This window comes from Panthera uncia, chromosome E1 (genome assembly GCF_023721935.1).
Source record: "Panthera uncia isolate 11264 chromosome E1, Puncia_PCG_1.0, whole genome shotgun sequence".
Lineage (NCBI taxonomy): Eukaryota > Metazoa > Chordata > Mammalia > Carnivora > Felidae > Panthera > Panthera uncia.
In genome coordinates this window covers 35,919,211-35,939,067 of record NC_064814.1, presented here as the reverse complement: position 1 = coordinate 35,939,067, position 19,857 = coordinate 35,919,211, and the positions used below count along the sequence as shown (strand labels likewise).

The 19,857-nt window shown below is 43.2% G+C and overlaps 1 protein-coding gene across 12 annotated transcripts in view; it reads left to right on the top strand.

Annotated features, from left to right (window-relative positions):
- SYNRG (synergin gamma) overlaps positions 1-19,727 on the top strand; it is an 86,753-nt gene extending 67,026 nt beyond the window's left edge. For 8 of the 12 annotated variants that reach the window (XM_049636557.1, XM_049636554.1, XM_049636556.1 and 5 more), the window contains 4 exons: positions 1,038-1,186; positions 14,650-14,760; positions 15,118-15,153; positions 16,165-19,727. In XM_049636557.1, the coding sequence (XP_049492514.1) occupies positions 1,038-1,186; positions 14,650-14,760; positions 15,118-15,153; positions 16,165-16,296 (428 nt within the window). In that variant the 3' untranslated portion in view covers positions 16,297-19,727. Of the gene's footprint in view, positions 1-1,037; positions 1,187-7,353; positions 9,740-14,649; positions 14,761-15,117; positions 15,154-16,164 lie in introns of those variants that run through there. The other 4 variants (XM_049636565.1, XM_049636561.1, XM_049636555.1 and 1 more) reach the window with 2 other exon arrangements.
- Positions 19,728-19,857: the final 130 nt, after the last annotated feature.

Here is a 19,857-nt window from a genome sequence, read left to right as displayed (position 1 = left end):
ACCTGCTGGATGAGTGGGTGGGGGGGAGACGTGGTCTCTCCTGCAGTTCCACTGCCGCACTCTTGTTCCTCCTTCCTGCTCAGACGGCCACGGCTGTACTGCGGGAACACACCAGGTGGTAGGGCGCCTGTCTTTCCTTGCACACATCGCCTAGTGTCTGTGAGGGGTTGTCTGAGAAGTCCCCTCACTTGGTGTAGGATAGGCAGTGACTCCTGCCCTTCCTCTGGGGAAAGAAGAGGAAAAGCCACAGTGGGCTGTACACAGGTTGATGAGGTACTGCTCTGCAGACAACTCCTCCAGTCCTCGCTTCTAGAGGCTCGGGTAAAGGTTGGGGATGTGTCTGGTGACCATCCTTAGAATGTGAAGATACTTGGCACCTGTCCTCCTTGCTTGACGAACTCAGCCACAATTCAGAGACCACGGGAAAAGAGCCGTCCTGTGTTCTGTTATGTTTATAAACGATGCGTGAAGCCACAGGGTTTGTAAATCATTGGGCATTCGGAGAAGTGAGTTGTTTCTTAATTACTTTGTGGTGATATTGACATTCAGATTCTTTTAAGCTTTTGATATTCCCATTTTCAGCCAGTTAAATGGGATTTCCCAAACTTAAAGCCAGAAAGAAAGAAGCCAGAAAGAAAATGAGCTAACACTGCATAGTGCCTAATGTTCTATGGGCACTCTTCTAAGCCTTTTACAGTATGAACCCATTTAATCCTCTTTGGTGAGGTGCTTTTAGTATTCCCATCTTACAGATGAGGAAAGTGAGGCTCAGAGAAGTTATGTGACTGGCCCAGGGTTACACAGCTAGTAAGCGACAGAACTGGGATTGGAACCCAGGTAGTATAGCTATAGGCTGTGCTCTTACCAGTAAGTTACCCTGCAGCACTGGAGGTGGACTGGTCCCAAGGAGTGGTAAGTTCACTTCTGTTGAGAAACAATCCATATTTCCAGCTAAGATACCTGCACGCAGTAGTGCCGCCTTGTGCCGCCCACCTTTCTGCACTGCCCGCGCCCAACTCCACTCTCTCACTCTGTAGGTGTTGTTGAGGTGTACAGGGTGACCAAGCGTGTGGAGCTGGGTATAAAAGCCACCGCGGTGTGCAGTGAGAAACTCCAGCAGCTGCTGAAGGACATCGATAAAGTGTGGAATAACCTTATTGGCTTTATGTCCCTGGCCACACTCACGGTAAGTCCGTTAGATGTTCAGCACTTGCTTTCCTTTCCAGAAACCTCAGTGGTAAAGCAAAGTGTACGTTCTTGTGGTGGCCCTGACTGAAGGGTGACGGTGAGGTGCCTGCTGGGTCGTGTTACGTTAAAGGAAGGAGATAATTGTGCGGTTCACTGAGTAGCACCAGCTCGGCTTCAGGATTGCACAAAGGCCTGTGGGCCTCCATAAAATAAGACTGTAGGAGGACATTCACTCTGTCAACATCCTTCTTCTTTTTTCTTCTTTTAGAGATCATTTATTTAGTCATCTCTACACCCAACGTGGGGCTTAAACTCACAACCCCAAGATCAAGAATCACATGCTCTTCCGCCTGAGTCAACCAGGCTCCCTGTCTGCATCCTTCTTAAGTCACATGCATATATGCACGTTTGCAAAGCATCGATGTGAGTTCCTCTGTTCGCACTTCTAGTTCTTTATGACCCTACATGTGTCTTTTCAGAAACTGTTCAGTGTGACTGTCTTAAACGCCTTTTCCGTTTTTTAGGTCTGTGGATTATTTCCACTTCTTCCTGTTCTGAATGGTTCTACTCTGAATATCGTTAAACAAATGACTCTGTGTCCTTTCAGGGATATAGTTCCTCCAAGACCTAAGAGGTCAGAGTGTGTGTTTGCACACATGTGCGTGCATTCGTATGTAGCTGTCTCTTTTATTGCGTGGCTCTCCAGAGAGCTCGGGCTAGTTGGCAGTGCTGCCAGCAACATGCAAGCATACTTTTCTTTATACTGTGTTCTAGCTTTCTTTGTCCGCTTTTTCATTTAGCAAATGTATATTGAGTCCCTAACGGTGTTTTTATAGGTCTTTCATTTTGTAGGAGCTGTGCGGTATTCCAAATGATAATTTACTCTTTCTGTTTCCTTTACGTGTAAATTGATTACCTGTCTTGACCATTTGACCATATGTTCAATGAGATATGGTTATTGACCTTACGTATTTCACATTTGTAATGGATGTACACACGCGCGCGCGCGCACACATACGTCTATGGGAAAGCTTATATCAGTTATTTTCGTCACCTGTTCCCTTCGTTTTCCATTTCATTGGGTAAAACTACTTTATTTTTACATATTCACACCATTCAGTTTGTCTCTCTGATAATATCCTTTATTTCACAAAAGTCAGAAATTTATCTTCCTTCCACAGCTGGAAGAAATACGCTATTCCATTTTCTTTCTTTTTTTCCTTACATATAACTAGGTGGCCCATCTGAGCAGGACTGCGGCCACGTGGTAGGTAGCAGTTGTCCCTGAGCTGTGCCCACAGCCAGGCAGGGAGTAGCTGTCCCAGCACATGTCTCCCCAGTGTTCATTGTTTCTGGTTTGTGGTATTAAGTTCTTAAAGAGTTTAAATCATTGCCAAATTCTCTGTTTTGTTCCCTTGGACTATTTTTCAGTTTCTATAGTTTGGGTCATTATTTGTTAAAAAAAATACAGCTCTGGCCAGTACAATAAGGAATATAAATATTTGAAAATAAGAGATAAAATTATGCTTGTTTGGTGATATGAAATATTTATAGAAATCTGAATTCAAGAGGTTAAATTTATTGAGTTTGGCAAAAATTCATAACATTCTTACATATTAATAATAGCTAGAAAGTGTAATAAAAATGGGAACCTTATTTGGTTAATGCATTCAATCACTCCAGTCCTTATCACTTCTGACTGCATAGCTGGAGTTGCTGGTTCATTTTGTTATCCCCTGTCGTAATCTATTCTGCACGCCCTTCTAGCCCATTCTTTCTGAAATGCAAGTCTGGTCATGTCATTCAAATCCCATTTAAAATCTTGCAGTGGGCTCTCCATAGTCTTCAGGATCAAGTTTCAGCTCCTTAGGTCAGTGTATAAGGCCTCTTCTATCCCCTGGATTGCCTTTGCCTCTCATTCTCTGTTAGACTGCTTTTCCCTCTGGCCTCTGCATCATTTCCCCAGAAGTCATTCCAGAGAGCCCTTCAGTCTGAATTCAACGCCCTTCCGGTGTGTGTCCACAGCGCCTCTCTCTGTCCTCGCACTTACTGCGCTTATTGGTAATCGTGTGCTTGCTTCTTGCCTGGTTGTCTGCCCCTTAAAAGCCAGACTGTGTCCTTTTTTTTTTTTTTTTTTTAATTTTTTTTTTAACGTTTATTCATTTTTTTGATAGAGACAGAGTGTGAGTGGGGGAGGGGCAGAGAGAGAGGGAGACACAGAATCTGAAGCAGGCTCCAGGCTCTGGACTGACAGCACAGACCCCGACGTGGGGCTCGAACTCACGAACCGTGAGATCATGACCTGAGCCGAAGTTGGATGCTTAACCGACTGAGCCACCCAGGCGCCCCCCTGGTTTAAATTTTTTAAATAAATGCATAAGAAAAATGAAATGGGGGAAAAAGAAAGGAAGAGAGAGAAGATGAAGTGCTTTTAAAGTGCTTTACATTTGCTAGTGGTGAGCGGTAGTTAGTTGACTTTACCCTTTCTAGGAAGGGTAAGGAAGACACGATGAGTTCCATGATTCACTGTGTTCATAACATAAAAATAAACCCACTACTCAGGAGACACATAATTATTCCTGGTACTGATACCAGAAAGAAATTTCTTTGTGGGCTCTTGTAAAGAGGAAACTAATGTAACCTGTGTTATCCTCAACATCCTTTCAGCAGATGAAGCAATAGGTTTCACTGAGTCATTTCTTATGAAATTTCTCAGTATAGGCCAATTTGCAGAGCTCCAAGTACAAATTAGTGAGAGTCATTCAAGTGTGGAAAAATAGACTAAACGGTAAACTAGGAAATAGCACGGCAGTGCGTCCTAATGGTGGGCTCACATCTTTGCTCCATAAAGAAAACATAACAAATCCATGAGAAATACACCAATATCCCAGTAGAAGCTGAGCAAGACCATGAAGTGATTCATACAAGAGGAGGCACAGCTAACCAGTAAACATTAATTCAAATTCAAGCAAGACTTCATTTTTTTACCTAATAGTAAACCCAGTTTTTGTTTGGCTTGTTTATTGGAATCCTAATAGTGTTGATGTGGTAAAATGGGGACTGTTTATTAGAAAACATAAATTGGTACCACCCTATATAAAGGGTATTTAGCAATATACTTCCCACACCCACCCCCACCTGTGAAGTCCTTGAGGACAAGGACCAAGACCACGTTTTATTCTCAGTCTGATCACAGTGCCAGGCACTGCATAAATACCCAATGAAAGTTGAATGAATAAAAGGACTCACATTCTGAGTAGTTAACTCAGCAACTTCACTTATAGAATAACTTCCTAAGGCAGCAGTTCTAATACAAGCTCACAAAAAGAAGCAAGTTAAATGCACAAGTTGTTCTTTGTAAAAGTGAGAACTCGAGAGGGTCAATCAAGTAAATTGTGTGAAGCATCATATATTCGGATGTTGTGCAGCCATTTTTTAAAGGAACACAGAGTTTGAAATAACACAGAATTGTTCCTATGGGGCTGGAAGGGAATGTGCCAGAGTGGCAACAGGGTTGTGCTTGGATGATGAAACCATGGGTTTTTTAATATTTCTAAGCTCCAGCTACAAATAAAGTGGGTTGACTAATGACATATTCAAGGGTGGCTGTGGAATAGAGGAGGCTCTGTTACCAGTTGTTGATTGTAGAGTTCAGTGTGTTGTTACCTTTGCTTCATCAGAGCCTCTGTACCCAGTCTTACAGAGGTCTTACCTCAAAACTCATTCGTGGCATGTTTTTAGGGCAACAAGATGTATAAGACCAAGCATTAGCAGTCTAGAGGTCAGCACGTGTCTGGTTCTCTCCTGATTCACCCATCTTTTGCTTCCTAACTTTGTGCTGGTATGAACCAGGTGAAGCCTGAATATTTTCATCATGATTAGCCAACTTTTACTGAGTGCTTACCATGTGCTGTACCCTATTCTTAACTCTTTATATGTGTATAATTTACTTAATACGGAAGTGTTGAGGGTAGATACTATTATTCTTCACGTTTTACAGATGAAGAAAATGGGGGCACCAAGGTATTAGACCTGGATTCAATGTAAAAGTCAGACCTCTGCTTCTCCCCCACTATACTCTGTTGCCTCCTTGAAATGGGCAAGCTGGGTGGGTAAAACCAGAGATGAGCAAAAGCCTTTCTGGGGAAAGAGGGTTGTTACTTACTTAGTCGATGAGGTGAAACACCAGGCATCTCTCCTGGCAGCAACTTGATAGAAAGAGTCAAGTTCTTTTCTGTACATTTCCTCCCTGTTGTTACAGCCCAGGACTAAAAACCAGCTTAAGATTAGCCTCCCCTTTTCCATTTGGATTTTAAGATTCTTTGTTTTTTCTTTCTTTCTTTTTTTTTTTTTTTTATAATTAAAGCTTTTAATTTTTTTTCATTGTACAATGCTTTGAAAACTAGATTTCTATACAGACCCTCAAATCAGCCACCCATCTCTTCTCTTCTAGCGCTGGTAGAAAAAAAATGGCCACGATAGCAAAGCTTCTTCTTTGCCATGAGCTCTTTGAAGAAAAATTATCACAAAAGACCCAGCGCACTAACCAAGCTCATTCATTATGTATTAATCCTTTTCAGTTTGGGGCAAAGGATAATTGAGGAGAATCCTGGCTTGAGTTGCTTGCTATCTTGTATTTCCTTCTTGAGGTAGCTGCTGCCACTGGGTGAGGTGGAAGCCAGTTTCATCCTTGTACAACTTCTTAGACATCCAAGCTCCCCACAGTGCCACCGCTGCTCATGAGAAAGGCTTGCCTTCTGGACTCTGCCCTTCCAGGCCTTCCTTCCTGCCTTCCTTCCTGTAGGAAAATGCAAAAAGCTCAGTTGTATCATTCAGTAAGTTTTGTTACTTAAATCATTCAGTGCACACCCCAAATAATAACCAACAATAACCAATGCCCCTATACAAGTTAGAGGATATCCCATCATTCCAGGTTTCCTTGTGCTCCTTCTTCGTCATCATTCCACTCTGAGGTGATCCCTATTCTGATTTTTTATACCAAGGGTTAGTTTTGTTCAGACCTTTTTAAAGAAACCATAGAGGGGCACCTGGCTGGCTCAGTCATTAGAGCCTGCAACTCAATCTCGGGGTTGTAACTTTGAGCCCCGCATAGAGTATAGAGGTTACTTAAAGATAAAATCTTAAACAAACAAACAAACAAACAAACATAGAATTTGCTTTTGTGATCTTGGAGAAAGCCTGTTGGGTCTGGTTACCCATCTAACCTGGGAAGTGTTGCCCTGTTCACATATGGTGATTTTAATCCCTCAGTAAATGGGAAGAGTTGCCAGGCATTCATGCCCTCTCATTCAAACTCCCCTAAGGAACTTTCATATCTAGCATCAGGGTCTAGCAAGTGATTTTACCTGACATTTTTTTAGACACTGGATTACAGTATAGAGATTAATTAGTCTGCAACTACACAACACAGGAATGCATTCAAATTGTATATGAACACCGCTGAGTATTCATTGTTGTATTTACCCATACGTTTCCAGCTATAAGTGCCTTTCTTCACCGAATTAGCTGTGACAGAAGAACAACCATTCTCTGCTCAGATATTATTCCTAATTATACCGTGTCATTTTCTCTTGATAACTGATAGGTCTTTGGTCTATAAAACTTACTTGAATTGCCTGCTGCTTGAAGAATAGCATATAGTCTCCAGAGGAAGTCTAAGTCTTGTCACAAAGAAGCTTTTACCCTAAAAATAGATAGATGTGTGAATGTAAATGACACAAACCAACATGTGTGGAGTTCACTTAGTTGCAGCTAAACTGTGCAAGCCCCAGGGACTCTGGGAGCCGAGAAGTCACTAGAGAGGGGTGTGGCTGATGTTGTGGTGGAAGCTTTTAACTCTTTATATCACTGCTTCGTTTTAGGTAGAATTTAAAGTTCCTTAATAAACGAAATTGCCAGTGCCAGGCTCTTTGATTCCAGTAATATAATAGTTTATTTGCACCTGAATCCTGCCGGGCATTGTGCCATATTCTTGACATTCATTCTCATTTAATCCTGGTAACAATCCTGTAAGGTCAGTAGTATAATCCCCATTTTTACGGGTGAAGAAATTGGGGCTCAGAGATGAAACTTGTCCGAAACTGACAGAGCAGGGATTTGAATGTGTATCGTAGTTTTAAAAGTCCATTTTTCTTATTGTGTCAGTGCCAGCTTCGAGGATGCTTTTCCTCCATGAAGACATCATGAAGCTGTTCCCATCAAAAAGTGACCGCATTGCCTCTCTTCAGTGAAAAAGTCCTAGAATATTAGTGCTACATCACAGTAGTAATGCTTGGGCTAAGGAAAGCAAAGTACACAATCCTAAACTCCAAACTGTGGCTCCTTGATATTTATTGAAGCTAGAAGTTACAGTGCAAAGTTTCCTGCTTCCCTTTCCCTGCAGCACGCATGTCATCGTGGACCAAAACCCCCCCTTGTGGTACAAGTACATCTCCTCTGGGCACAGACTGAAGGTACTGGTTGTTTCTCGGGAGGTGGGAATCACCAGTTTCAGGGAGATGAGTGAATTGTTGCCTAAGGGTTGAAGTTCAGTAGGTTTGGAACAAAGAGAGATTCATCCCTGGAAAACAAAACTGATCCACTTTTGCCATATAAAATCTCCAAAAAGAGACTGCGATCTTCTTCTCCTGACCTCTAGTCGACTGAAAATCACACAGGCTTTGATGTCACTGTTATCCTCAGTATAATATAATCCTTTATTTCCTTTCTTTTTTGTTTTTTGTTTTTGTTTATTTATTTTGAGAGAGAGCACTCACAATTGGGTGAGGGGCAGAGAGGGAGGGAGAGGGAGAATCCCAAACAGGCTCCACGCCGGCAGCCCAGAGCTTGACATGGGGCTCGAACTCCCGAACCATGAGATCATGACCTGAGCCAAAATCCAAGAATCAGACACTTAACCTACTCAGTCACCCAGGCCCCCTGTACTTCCTTTCAACATGAAATAAACAGTGAGTTTCAGAGTATATACTTCGTGTTGCTGTGGCATTTTAGGAGATCAGTTTATTTTTAGTAATGATAACATTTTTGTCATCTTGCCAGTGCCACACAATGTTTTAGAGACAGAATCTTTTTTTATTTAAGTTTATTTACTTAGAGAGAGGGTGTGTGTGCAGGGGAGGGGCAGGGGGAGAGAAAAAATCCCAAGCAGGCTCTGCACCACCAGCACAGAGCTCGATACAGGACTTGAACCCATGAACCATGAGAGCATGACCTGAGCTGAAATCCAGAGTTGGATGCTTAACCAACAGAGCCACCTAGGCACCCCAAGACAGAATCTTCATTGTGTTTCTGCATGGCTGTCCTCGTTGACAGAAGGTGATATGGTAGATGGAATAATGTGCCCCTCCCTCGACAAAGATAACCATATCCTAATCCCTGGAACCTGAATTTGTTACCTTAGGTAGAAGGGACTTTACAGATGTGATGAAATTAAGGGTCTTTTGATAGGGGATTTATCCTGGATTATCTGGGTGGGCCCAGTGTCTCACAAAGAGGAAGGCAGGAGAGTGAGCATGAGAAATAGAGATATGACAGAGCAAAGAGAAAGACTGGCACATTCTGCGCTATTGGCTTTGAAGATGGAAGGTGGGACCGTGATTCAAGGAATGTACAGGTAGTCTCTAGAAGCTAGACAAGGTAAAGTAAGAGATTCTCCCATAGAATTTCCAGAAAGTACGCTGTATTTCCAGCCCATTTTAGAATTTTGACCTGCAGAACTCTAAGAGAATGTGTTGTTTTAAGCTGCTAAATTTTTGCTACTTTGTTATAGCAGCTATAGGAAAAATTAGACAAAACATTGCAACTAAGAATCCAGATGGTTACATTGTAACCCAAACCAAAAGTCTAGAATTGCTTGTGGAACCTGTGTCCAGATAGTTTTTTTGTATCAGATTAGGCTGGCTTATGCTGCAGTAACAACTCCCCCAACCCCGTTTTAGTGATGTAACACAGTAGAGCTGTATTGCTCCTGCTACATGTCCATCTCAAATTGGAGGGGTCTCTGTGGACGGGTCCTTCACTCAGGAACCTAGCTGACAAAGCCTCTACCACGTGCATCATAGCTGATTCCTGTGAGAGGGTCAAGGGAACATGACAAAGAGCACATCAGTTTTAAAGGCTTCCTCCCAGAAGTGCCACATGTGACTCACATGTGCAAATTATGCAGCTCTGCACAATTTAAGGGGATCGGAAAGGCCCATCCTACCATTTGTCCAGAAGAATTATAATGAGGATGTTTGTAAAGAACACTAATTACTACCAAATTCTTCTTCTTCAATAATGATTTTCTCGGACACTATTTTAGCAGCTTATTATTGGCTAAAGATTCAGGATTATGTATCCCAGTCTGACTCTGGGACTGAGTGTATGCAGGTCATTTGTAATACAACTACTTTTAGAAATCTTTACTAAATGCATAAAACACTTGCTAGCTGATGTAGATGATGTTCAATTTAAAATGGCCTGTAGAGGGCGTACCTTCTTAAAGAATTATGGCCGAGAATTGGTGTCACATTGTTACTGTGTACTATAGCAACCTCCCCCCCCCCCCCCCCCCCCGCTTCCTCCTCCCCCCCGGGTTATGGCAGTGTATTTATAAAGGTTAATTTTTATCATTTCAAAGATTAATTTGACCACAGGATAGTTTATGCAGAGTCTTATGATTTTTATGGGAGATTACAAAATGACCTTTTCATTCGCTTTCCTTATGCCTTTGGTCAAACAGATACCTAAAGGGCTGGTATTGGATTGATTTCAAGATTCAGAGTTTTCCTAGATTCTAGTTATTTCTCAAATAGTCCTTATTCAGTAACATGACAAATATCTATAACGTAGGTTTATGGAAGTGCTGCTATGTTTTTAACCTCTTAAAAAAGCTTTTTAGATTTTGTCAAAGTGAGTAATTTTTATCATTTAGGGCATTTCAGAGCACTTTTTTTTTAATGTTTATTTTTGAGAAAGAGCGAGAGTGAGAGCGAGCACGAGCAAGCAGGGGAGGGACAGAGAGAGATGGAGACACAGAATCCGAACAGGCCCAGGCTCTGAGCTGTCAGCACAGAGCCCGACACAGGGCTCGAACTCACAAACCGCGAGATCATGACCTGAGCCAAAGTCAGACGCTTAACTGACTGAGCCACCCAGGCGTCCCTCAGAGCACTTTTTATATATCTCTGAAGGTCCCAACAGCAACTGAGGAAGGCAGGTAAGACAATGAAACTGTTAACCATTTAAAGGTGACAGAATGGGACAGCAAACAAATAATAGCACCAGCTGCCTCTAGGGTTGACCAGACTTGGTCATGATTGCACTAGAGAAGAAAAAAAGGGAAAAAGTGTGGGAGGTGGGTGGATTATCATCTGGATTGGTTAAGACCATGTAGATTCACTTCAAGGTCAGAGTCCTCATGCATATAGTTGAAACATCTGCCTCTTCTTTTCTTTGAGAACTGTCTGTCCTTCCTTCCCTAGGTGTGATCTGAATGCAGCTCAAGTTAGTTTAAGAAAGGTTTGTGGGGGGGGGGGGGCACCAGGGTGGCTCAGTCTTTTGACATCCAGCTCTTGATTTCAGCTCAGGTCATGATCCCAGGGTCGTGGGTTCAAGCCCCAAGTGGGGCTCCACACTGAGCATGGAGCCTGCTTAAGATTCCCACCCCCTTTCTAAACAAACAAACAAACAAGTAAACAATATCATCTGTTTCTTAAAAAAAAAAAAAAAAAAAAAGGAAAGGTTTGTGGGCCTAATGCATGGTTTATTATTTCAAATTAGAAAGGGACAAACATCATATATAATGTATACACTTTTATAGGGAGAATCCCATTTTTTTCTCCTAGGGAAAAAATAATACAGTTTTTCAAATACAAAATAATAACTCCTCAGTGGTTCAGCCTCAACTAATTATAGAAAATGTGGCCATTATTTTGGCAGGAATTTGCCATCATCCTGGGTCACATCAGTATCCTTTAGGACAAACCAGCCAACATGCCGGGCTCTAAGATCCTTGACCTCTGGACTCTGGGACCCTTGTCTCCATGGCACTTCGGCCACCCACTCACGTGATCACATCACACCGCAGTACCTGTGCCCTCTTAATTCAGACCTGTTCTGAACCCAGATTGGTAACCCTCTAACTTGCTTATGCTTGGCTTACACTGCTTTTGTTTCAGGTCCTCAAGATAGGACAGTTTTTTGATCCTTTTACTTCGTTCCTACCGACTCCCATCCTCACTTCCTTTCTACCTGCTTAGTCCTTAGCAGTTCTTTGTGTCTGTCCTTGGACGACCCCTGATGCCAGTTTGCTTATTGCTGAGGGATTTTCTCAGAGCTGAAACTGGGACGGTCTTGAGCAAACTAGGAAGTTGGTCACCCTGGTCGGCATCCCTTCCCAGTGCCAGGTTCAGTGACCTCACATTGGTGCCTTGACATCAGCCATGGTGGGAGTATTTTTATACCATGGAAATCCGCAACTGCTACAGATCAGTGTTTAATTTGTTGTACTGTTGATTGTCTAGACTTATGAAGGTTATCGAGCAGATGTTAATAATGCAGATCAGACATCAAAGTATACTGTGTCTATAGCCATTGTATTGTGAATACATCACAAAGCTGAGGGAATGTTCTCCAGCATTTGAGAACAGTTACCCAATTCAACATAGTCACTCATGTATTTGACAGAGGGGGGACATTCTGAAATGTGCTGCCTCATTTCAGTCTTAGCCCTTCACTGAGAAACACCAGCCTGCACTTACAGCATACACACTCTGGTGAGAGCAAGCACAGGCTGACTGTGGATCCCAGGATTGGGCAGACATTTTCAGAGAAAGCATTGTGAGAATCAAAGGATTATATGGAATTTTCAGTAAAGATAATTGTATATTTATTACTTGTAAATTATGTGCTACTCAGTCTTTATATCAATAAGAATTTATAATAAGCTCATGTACGCGTGTGTGTGTGTGTGTGTGTATTTGTATGTGTGCACGTTTCTTTCTCTTTGGAAAGTCTTTTTTTTTTTTTTTTTTTTTTTGGAAAGTGGAAGAAGGGGATGATTTTGCCCCCAAATTGTCCACAGGTCTTGCTAAACATCCTACAGTGCAGAGGACAGGCCCCACAACAAGGAATTATCCAGTTTAGAATGTCAATGGTGCCAAGTGTGAGAAGCCTCTGCTCTAGGGCATATATAAGCAAAACAAATTGCTTTCGGTACATCTAACACTTTGTACACTAAGAATGTAACTCTTCTGGGGCGCCTGGCTGGCTCCGTTGGTGGAACATGCAATTCTTGAAGTTGGGGTTGTGAGTTCCTTGAGCCCCGTGTTGAGTGTAGAGAGATTACTTAAAAAGAAAATCTTGAAAAAATATATACAGCTCTTCTGAAACTTTTTTTTCCTTTTTTTGTTTTTGTTTTGTAATTCAAGTGCTTTTCATAATTGAGGGATAACTTACAGTGAAATGCATAGATCTTAAATATATAGTTGGATCAGTTTTGACAAATGCATTTAGCCATGTAAGCCCACACCCCCAGCAATGTATGGAGTATTTTCATCACCTCCTAAAGTTCCCTCTTGTCCTGATCTGATTCCAGAAATAACCACCATTTTCCGTAGACTTCTGTCATCAGAGAGTTGCCTGTTCTAGAACTTTATATAAAATTAATATATATGTGCTTTTCTGTCTGGCTTCTTCACATGTTTTAAAAATTCATCTAAAAAGAAAAAAATTCATTTAAAAACAAAACAAAAAAAAAAGGCGCCCCTGGCCAGCTCAGTTGGTAGAGCATGTGACTCTTGATCTTAAGGGGGTGAGTTCGAAACCCCACGTTGGGCATGGCACTTACTTAAGAAGGGGTGGGGGGAATTCATCTACATTTTTGCATGTATCAATTTGGTTCCTTTTATCAGTGAGTAATATTCCATTGTACTAATATACCATGAGTTTTTAACCCACTTTCTTATTTATAGATAGGTGCTATTTCCAGTTTGGCTTATGTGAATAGAGCTACCATGAGCACTTTTTGTGCAAACTTTTGTTAACATGTTTTCGTTTCTCTTGGATAAATACCAAGGAGTGGAATTGCATATAAGTTCATATAGTAGATACATATTTTAAGAAATGAACAGCTTTCCACAGGTGCCTGGCTGGCTCCATTGGTAGAGCGTGTGACTCTTGATCTCGGGGCTGTGAGTTCAAGCCCCACAGTGGGCGTAGAGATTACTTAAATAAATAAAACTTTTAAAAATTAAAAAAAAAAAAACTGATAGCTTTCCAAAGTTGGGGGCTGCCCTCTTACCCCATATTCCACAGATTTGTTGTAAGGAAGAAATTAGATAATGCACCTGAAGAGCTTAGTGTGGTGCCTGGCAAGTAAGGGCTTCACTGATAATAGCTGTATGTGTATGTACTCTCTAGCTGATAATGCCTCATTCTTCCATCCTTGAGCAGTAGGCCCATGTATCTGTCTTCCTGCTTCTCTGATGTCGGAACTTGGCTGTCCCCCACACAACTCCAACTCCGCTTAGACCAAACCGAACTCCTCCCAGCCCTCAGCCCCAAATGTGGGTCTCCTTTCGCATGCCTACTATGTCAAGCCCTCCCAGCTGCCTAAGCCTCACCCCTCCTTGCACATCCCACACATGACCCGGGCTTCTTCAGGTGGCCGGCCCCCGCTGTTACTTCCCTAGTTCTAACTTTCCTCGCTGTCTCCTGGACCCCTTACAGTGGCGTTGTAACTGAGGTGCATGCCTTGAGGATTGCCATCCACAGTTCATTGCCCACACCTCACCCAGAGGGATCTGTCCGTGACACAATCCTGATCCTGTCCCGGTCCAGTCAGAACCCTTAATGGCTTCCCAAGATACAGTCTCTTCTAGTCCTTCCAAGACCTTCATGCTGGAGTTCCATCTCCTCCCTCCTTTCATAAGCACGGCTCCCACATGCTTATGAGTGTTCTTCCCACACTCTATCTTCTGCTTAGAGGCCTTGCCCTTGCCTGTGTTGCTTGTTCTACACAGAATAAATACCATCCCCTCCCTTACCTCGCCCTTCCCCGTCCCCTCACCTAGCATCTACCTGTCAAGACTCAGGATGTTTGTAAGTGCCAGGAAGCTTTTTCTGTCATCCAGCTCTTTTCCCCTTGGGTTGGAGTAAGTGCCGCCCAGCCCATGTGCTCTGGTGTAGTCCTTGTGGCCCTGTGCTGCCTGCTACCCGCCTGTCCCCACCCTCGACTGTGAGTTCTCAGAGGACGGTACCAGGTTTTGCTCATGCTAGTGTCCCGAGCACCTAGAACACAGCAACTCTCAGTAAATGTTTGGGAAATTGAACAATTGTATCGATGGTATTAGAAGTTACTTCACTTGCTGCTGGACCTACTGGGGATAAGTGATCAGGGAGTGAAGCCAGCAGCATTTGGAATTGCCGAGTCCTTACTCGTTTGTCTTGTCCTCCTAGCCCGATGAGAATTCACTGGATTTTTCCTCTTGTATGCTACGGCCTGGGATTAAAAATGCTCAGGAACTTGCCTGTGGGGTGTGCCTTTTAAATGTGGACTCCAGAAGCCAGGTGAGTGATACACCTTCCCCCTGCAGATGGCACAGCGCTTCCCTGACATGACCCCTGGGGATGACCCCATCCAGCCCACTTCACTGCAAGGTCTACGACCACAGGTGGGGATTTTTATAAAGCCTGACACGGAAGTCTGACACGGAAGTACATGTACTCTTACAAAAGGGCAGTAGGGGAAGCCATTGAGTGAATGGAGGTAGTTCCTCCCTCTCTAACAGAAAGCTGTCTGCACTGTGCCCCCGCCCTGTGCACAGTGGGGTGGTAGAGAGAGGTGAAGCCTGTAAGGCTTTGTTTGGGGGCAGGAGGCCCTGTCCTGGGAATTTTGTTGACCTTATGGTTTCAACGTTATTTCAGAAAGAAGAGAAGCCTGCAGAAGAACATCCCAAAAAAGTATGAACCAGTTATACACGATCTTAGCATCTCCATCTTAATTTTGAGTGTGGAAAGCCAATCAGATGATTCCACTGCCATCCTGAACTGTTGTGACCATGAATCCTTCCTTTACTGAGTCATGTCTGTTCCCATAGTGTTTGATTTGACCAGCTAGTGTGTCTGTGTGGGTCCACTTGTCTTGTTTGCATGCTCGTAGCTCTTGTAATTGGCTTCCGGTGTTACAAGTCATTTTTCCCTCTGTGATGAACAAGGTAACAGAATGAGCAACTTCTGGAAGACTGGAAGTTGTGACACGGAGCGAGATCAGAGAGCGTCACGATTTGGCAGTGATCAAAAACAAATTGGGGTTTAGAGTTCTGTGTTACTTGTTTACTTGTAGTGCTTTAGGACACCCTCCAGGGAACTGAGGTGAGGACTGGCTGGCTGTGACTTACCTGTAAGCATTAGTCATCTGGAAGTAATTCTGACCTGTTCAATGTCTTTATTTTTACAAATCCTATACCTATTTGGACTTTTTAATTACGTGGATTCCGTTATCAGGTCCCAGTGGCATTCGACCCTGAGAGCTTTTAATCTTTTGTTTTTTTCCATGAGAGGACTGTAATCAGCCCCAGAAACGGAAGGGACTGTATGTATCATTCAATGCCAGCCTGAGGGCAGGGCTCCCTTTGGCACAACGAGGGATAAAAATCCTCCACAGCTATTTTAGTTCCCCGTAACATGAACACCCCCACACACAACCCCCTGTAGCCTCGGTCTGCCTTTGCTATGAACCATTTGGCCTTCTTTTGCTGAAACTGGGTTTAATGGTAAAGATTTTTTTATGCCTTTAATTAGCAGCAAAAAACTTTCTCACTTGAAGCCCTGTAGCCACCTGCTCAGCTTTTGTGTGTGTGCCAGTGTGGCCTCAGCCTCTGTGACCTGGCGAGGGATGCGTGCAGGGTGCCGACCAGCTCTTAGGTGCAGAAGCAGCCTGACTCGCCCCACATATCTGTTTATTTTTGGCAGGCATTCAACTCCGAAACGGACAGCTTCAAGCTGGCATATGGAGGACACCAGTATCACGCCAGCTGTGCCAACTTCTGGATCAACTGTGTTGAACCAAAACCTCCCGGCCTCATCCTGCCTGATTTGCTCTGAAAAGTACCTCTTTGAAGTACCTACTGGGTCTGTTTTCCCATCATACCCCAGGAGGAGACAGGGACCAATGAACAGAATGCAGGACTGCGCAGTTCGCTTCCACGAAGCTATAGGAGGAGTTCCCTGCACGGTCAGGGGCAAGAAAGAAGCTGCGAGCTCCAGTCGTTCCTGCAGACATTTGTCCCCTAGGTCCCACCGCAAGTCTTAGGGATTTGAGGTAAAATTGCCCTGCCCAAACTGCATGTGGCACCAGAAGTTTGCTAACTTCTCTCTAGTTCTGCTAAGATGTTTTAAAATATGGCACGGTTTTCTTTAAGGAATCATTTGCTGCTGCCGTATATTGAAACTGTGAAGAATTGACATTTTGACGTTTGAAGAAAAATAAATTGTAATAGGTTTGGAATTGGCAAGAACGTTTTGAGCCAGTGCTCGCTTCTATCTAGAACCCTGCTGTCCTGTGAAGTAGAATGCATTTACCCACATGTAGCTTGTTGATATCTGAAATGAATAAAAAGGGGACATTGTGACTAAACTGATGTTCTTTTTATCGAAAAACTTCTGCTCATCTCCATCAGACGATGGAAGTGGGTGAGGGCAGATTTACCGACTTTGTGGTCACAGCTGAACCAGTTCTTCTTTTGTTCATTTCTCAAACTATCAGCGTTCAAGAAGGTATTTTCTCAAAACACGCCTGGGCACTTTGCAATGGATTGAATGTTCATTTTGACAGAGGCCCAAATCTTTGTGTATCAGGATGAATAAACACCCTTCCCCTTTCGGAGCCTTCACTGAAAACTTTCTTTTACCTCAAAGACTGTGAACATGGTATTTTTGCAGACAAGTTTTGGAAAGGCAGCTGGATGAAACCTCTTGGCAGTGGCCTTTGTCCAAATGTCCAGAAATGACTGACTGCATAGGGACCAGTACTGCCTGACTTCACAGTATTATGTGAGAGATCTGAAAATTCATTCACAGTTGGAAGGTGGAGTTCCTGGCCTACTGAGGCAAACAGATGTATGTATATTTATGGTTGAGGTACATGACTTAGAAACAGTGGAAGCACAGTGTTCAAAAACTGCATGGAATTCTGGAAGGAAAAGGCTCATGCTTGCTATCTGGTGTAGGGAATTTGCTGCCTAGAACTGAATGCATAAAATCAGAAAAAAAAAAAAAAAAAAAAAAAAAAAAAAAAAAAAAAAAAGGCGAAGTGGCTAAGGACTGTGAAGCTGTGAAGCCCTGGGAAGAACAGGCCAACCTAGGACATACACATCTCTGACTTGTAAATTCTGTGCTCTACAAGGAGATTTTGACTCTTGTGTTTCACAAGTTGTGTGACTTAGGCTCTCTGACCTCGAGTCAGTTTTTATTTGTGAACTGAACAAGGTCATTTTGGGTATAAAATTGCCGTTTTACATAATTAAGTAGGTGGTTTTCCCTTCCCGGCACTAAACTTGAGGGGATCCTGTTCTGTTCCCTCTTAGTGGTGTCTTCTCCAAGGAAGGTATAGGACGTTTTTGTTAAACAGCTGTTGATGAGGCTTCTGCTTTACCTTGCTGGGCCCCAGAATGCACAGGGAAGTGTTGACGAGGTAAATCTGCTTCTCATTTTCTCCAGACTCCCTTCCAGCTGGGTGACTGACACAGCCTGAGTTATTACCCTCAGGGCCTTTGTCCTCCACATGGCTACCTTAGTACCCACAGCATCAGGCTGGGTCCTCAGGCTTCCCTGAGGCCTCTGTCTCCACTTCAGCCTGAGCAGCACCTAGAGTTTCATCACGGCGCCAGGATTGAAGCGGGCCTCTGACCCGTCTGGTACATTCCATGGTAGAGCAGGATGACCGAATCTGCCTTTGTTTGCAGCTAAGAATGTCTCCCAGTTTGACAGGATTCACAGTGCTGAGAGTTTCTGGAAATGCCATATGGGCTATTATTCTGTCGCAATGGCCTGTGTCAATGACATTTTTAACGTGTGCTCACCTGCTAACCAGAATGGTTCCATTCCTAGAGAGGTTGCAGAGCGCAAGGATAATCACTGCCGGCCTCACCAGGTACGGCAGGTCTGGTCACTCCATGGGAGGCGCTAGAGGCATATACAGCAGACGCCAACAAAAAGGCTTTGCTATGAAAAATACTGTTTAGTAGTGGAAATGTTCACTCACATACCACCAGTAAGGATTTCCAGAGTGTGGAACCATACCCTTGCACTTTCTTTACGTGTGCAAGTTTATTCAGACGACTCAACACTGCGCTCGTCTGCATCTCGGCTCTGACGCGCCAGAGTCCAGTGTCCTTGGAAACAGTAACCAAGGTTACTTCTTTCCGTACTGCTTGAGGTGCCGGCAGCTCCCACCCTGCTGCCTGAGTGGCGGTGAATAAGCGCTTTTCTCTTTTGGTGTTGTGTTTTGCTTTTAGACGTTTTATGGCTTAGCGTGTAACTTAATTTTTGTCTGGACGTGCTCAATGTAGAGGCGGCACAGGGTATGTTATTATCCATGCCTTATTTGTCCTGTGACTACTAGTTAACACTCCAAATAGGTTGCATATTCTAAATTACTTGAATATTTTGTATGCATGTACCTATGTCTTGTTTCAAGATGCCTTCTACTTGCCTTTTGATAACTTGTGTGATCCTAAGCTTTGGTAAGATTATAGGGCCTCTACATTATAGAAACTTGAAATGCTTGCCCTGCACTGGGGATCACCACAGAAATTCCCCTAACAAACACCTTCTAGGTCACACGCCTTCCTTTTGTGACCAGCTAATAAACTCTGACATTGAGATTAGAAAGGTGTTAGGCTTCTTAAGTACTAAGAATGCTTAGTTACATCCCAGTAGTGGTGTTGGCCGGGATTTCTGCCGGAAATTTTCCTACCAAGAACATCTGTCACCCAGTGTTCTCTTACTGTAGTACAGTGGTTATTTTTGGACTCTTATCCAAAGACTACAGGACTTACAGTTTGCCTTCATACTAGAGAAGCCATAGCCTCCACAGCCACGAATTGCTTTGTTGTTCTTCTGACTGCTTTTCGATCATGTGCTAATTGATGCAGCATTCATTTATGGGTTCCTCTGATTTCCCAAACTATTAACCTCATTTTAATTTTCCTATTTAGACTGTAGTACATGTTTATAAAAGTGAATGACTGGGAAGAAACAAGGTAGAATTTGGATGAAACCACTGCCACGGACCAGATAAAAATCTAGAAAATATAATTTATATAAATACGTAACCACCGGCATTATATTTATGGCTTCTTGTCAAGACGGGCCAAAAACCTAGAAAATTATTCCACAGAGAAGCGAGCTACAACCTACGTGGCAAATGAAGAAAGATAAAGCAGCACTGTGACTGAGCAGGGGCAATCTGATGGTTCCCAATAGTTTTTGAGGAGTGTGGAATAGGGAAGAACTAATTAAACTTCTCCCAAGTCCCTGATGAGTTATGCTGTCATATTTATTAGGAGCAGTGAACCGGATGACATGGTTCCAAGTTTCAACAAAAGAAGTCATTGTTGTTTGATGGTCACTTCTGTGGAGGTTTGGTTTAGAACATTTTGTGTG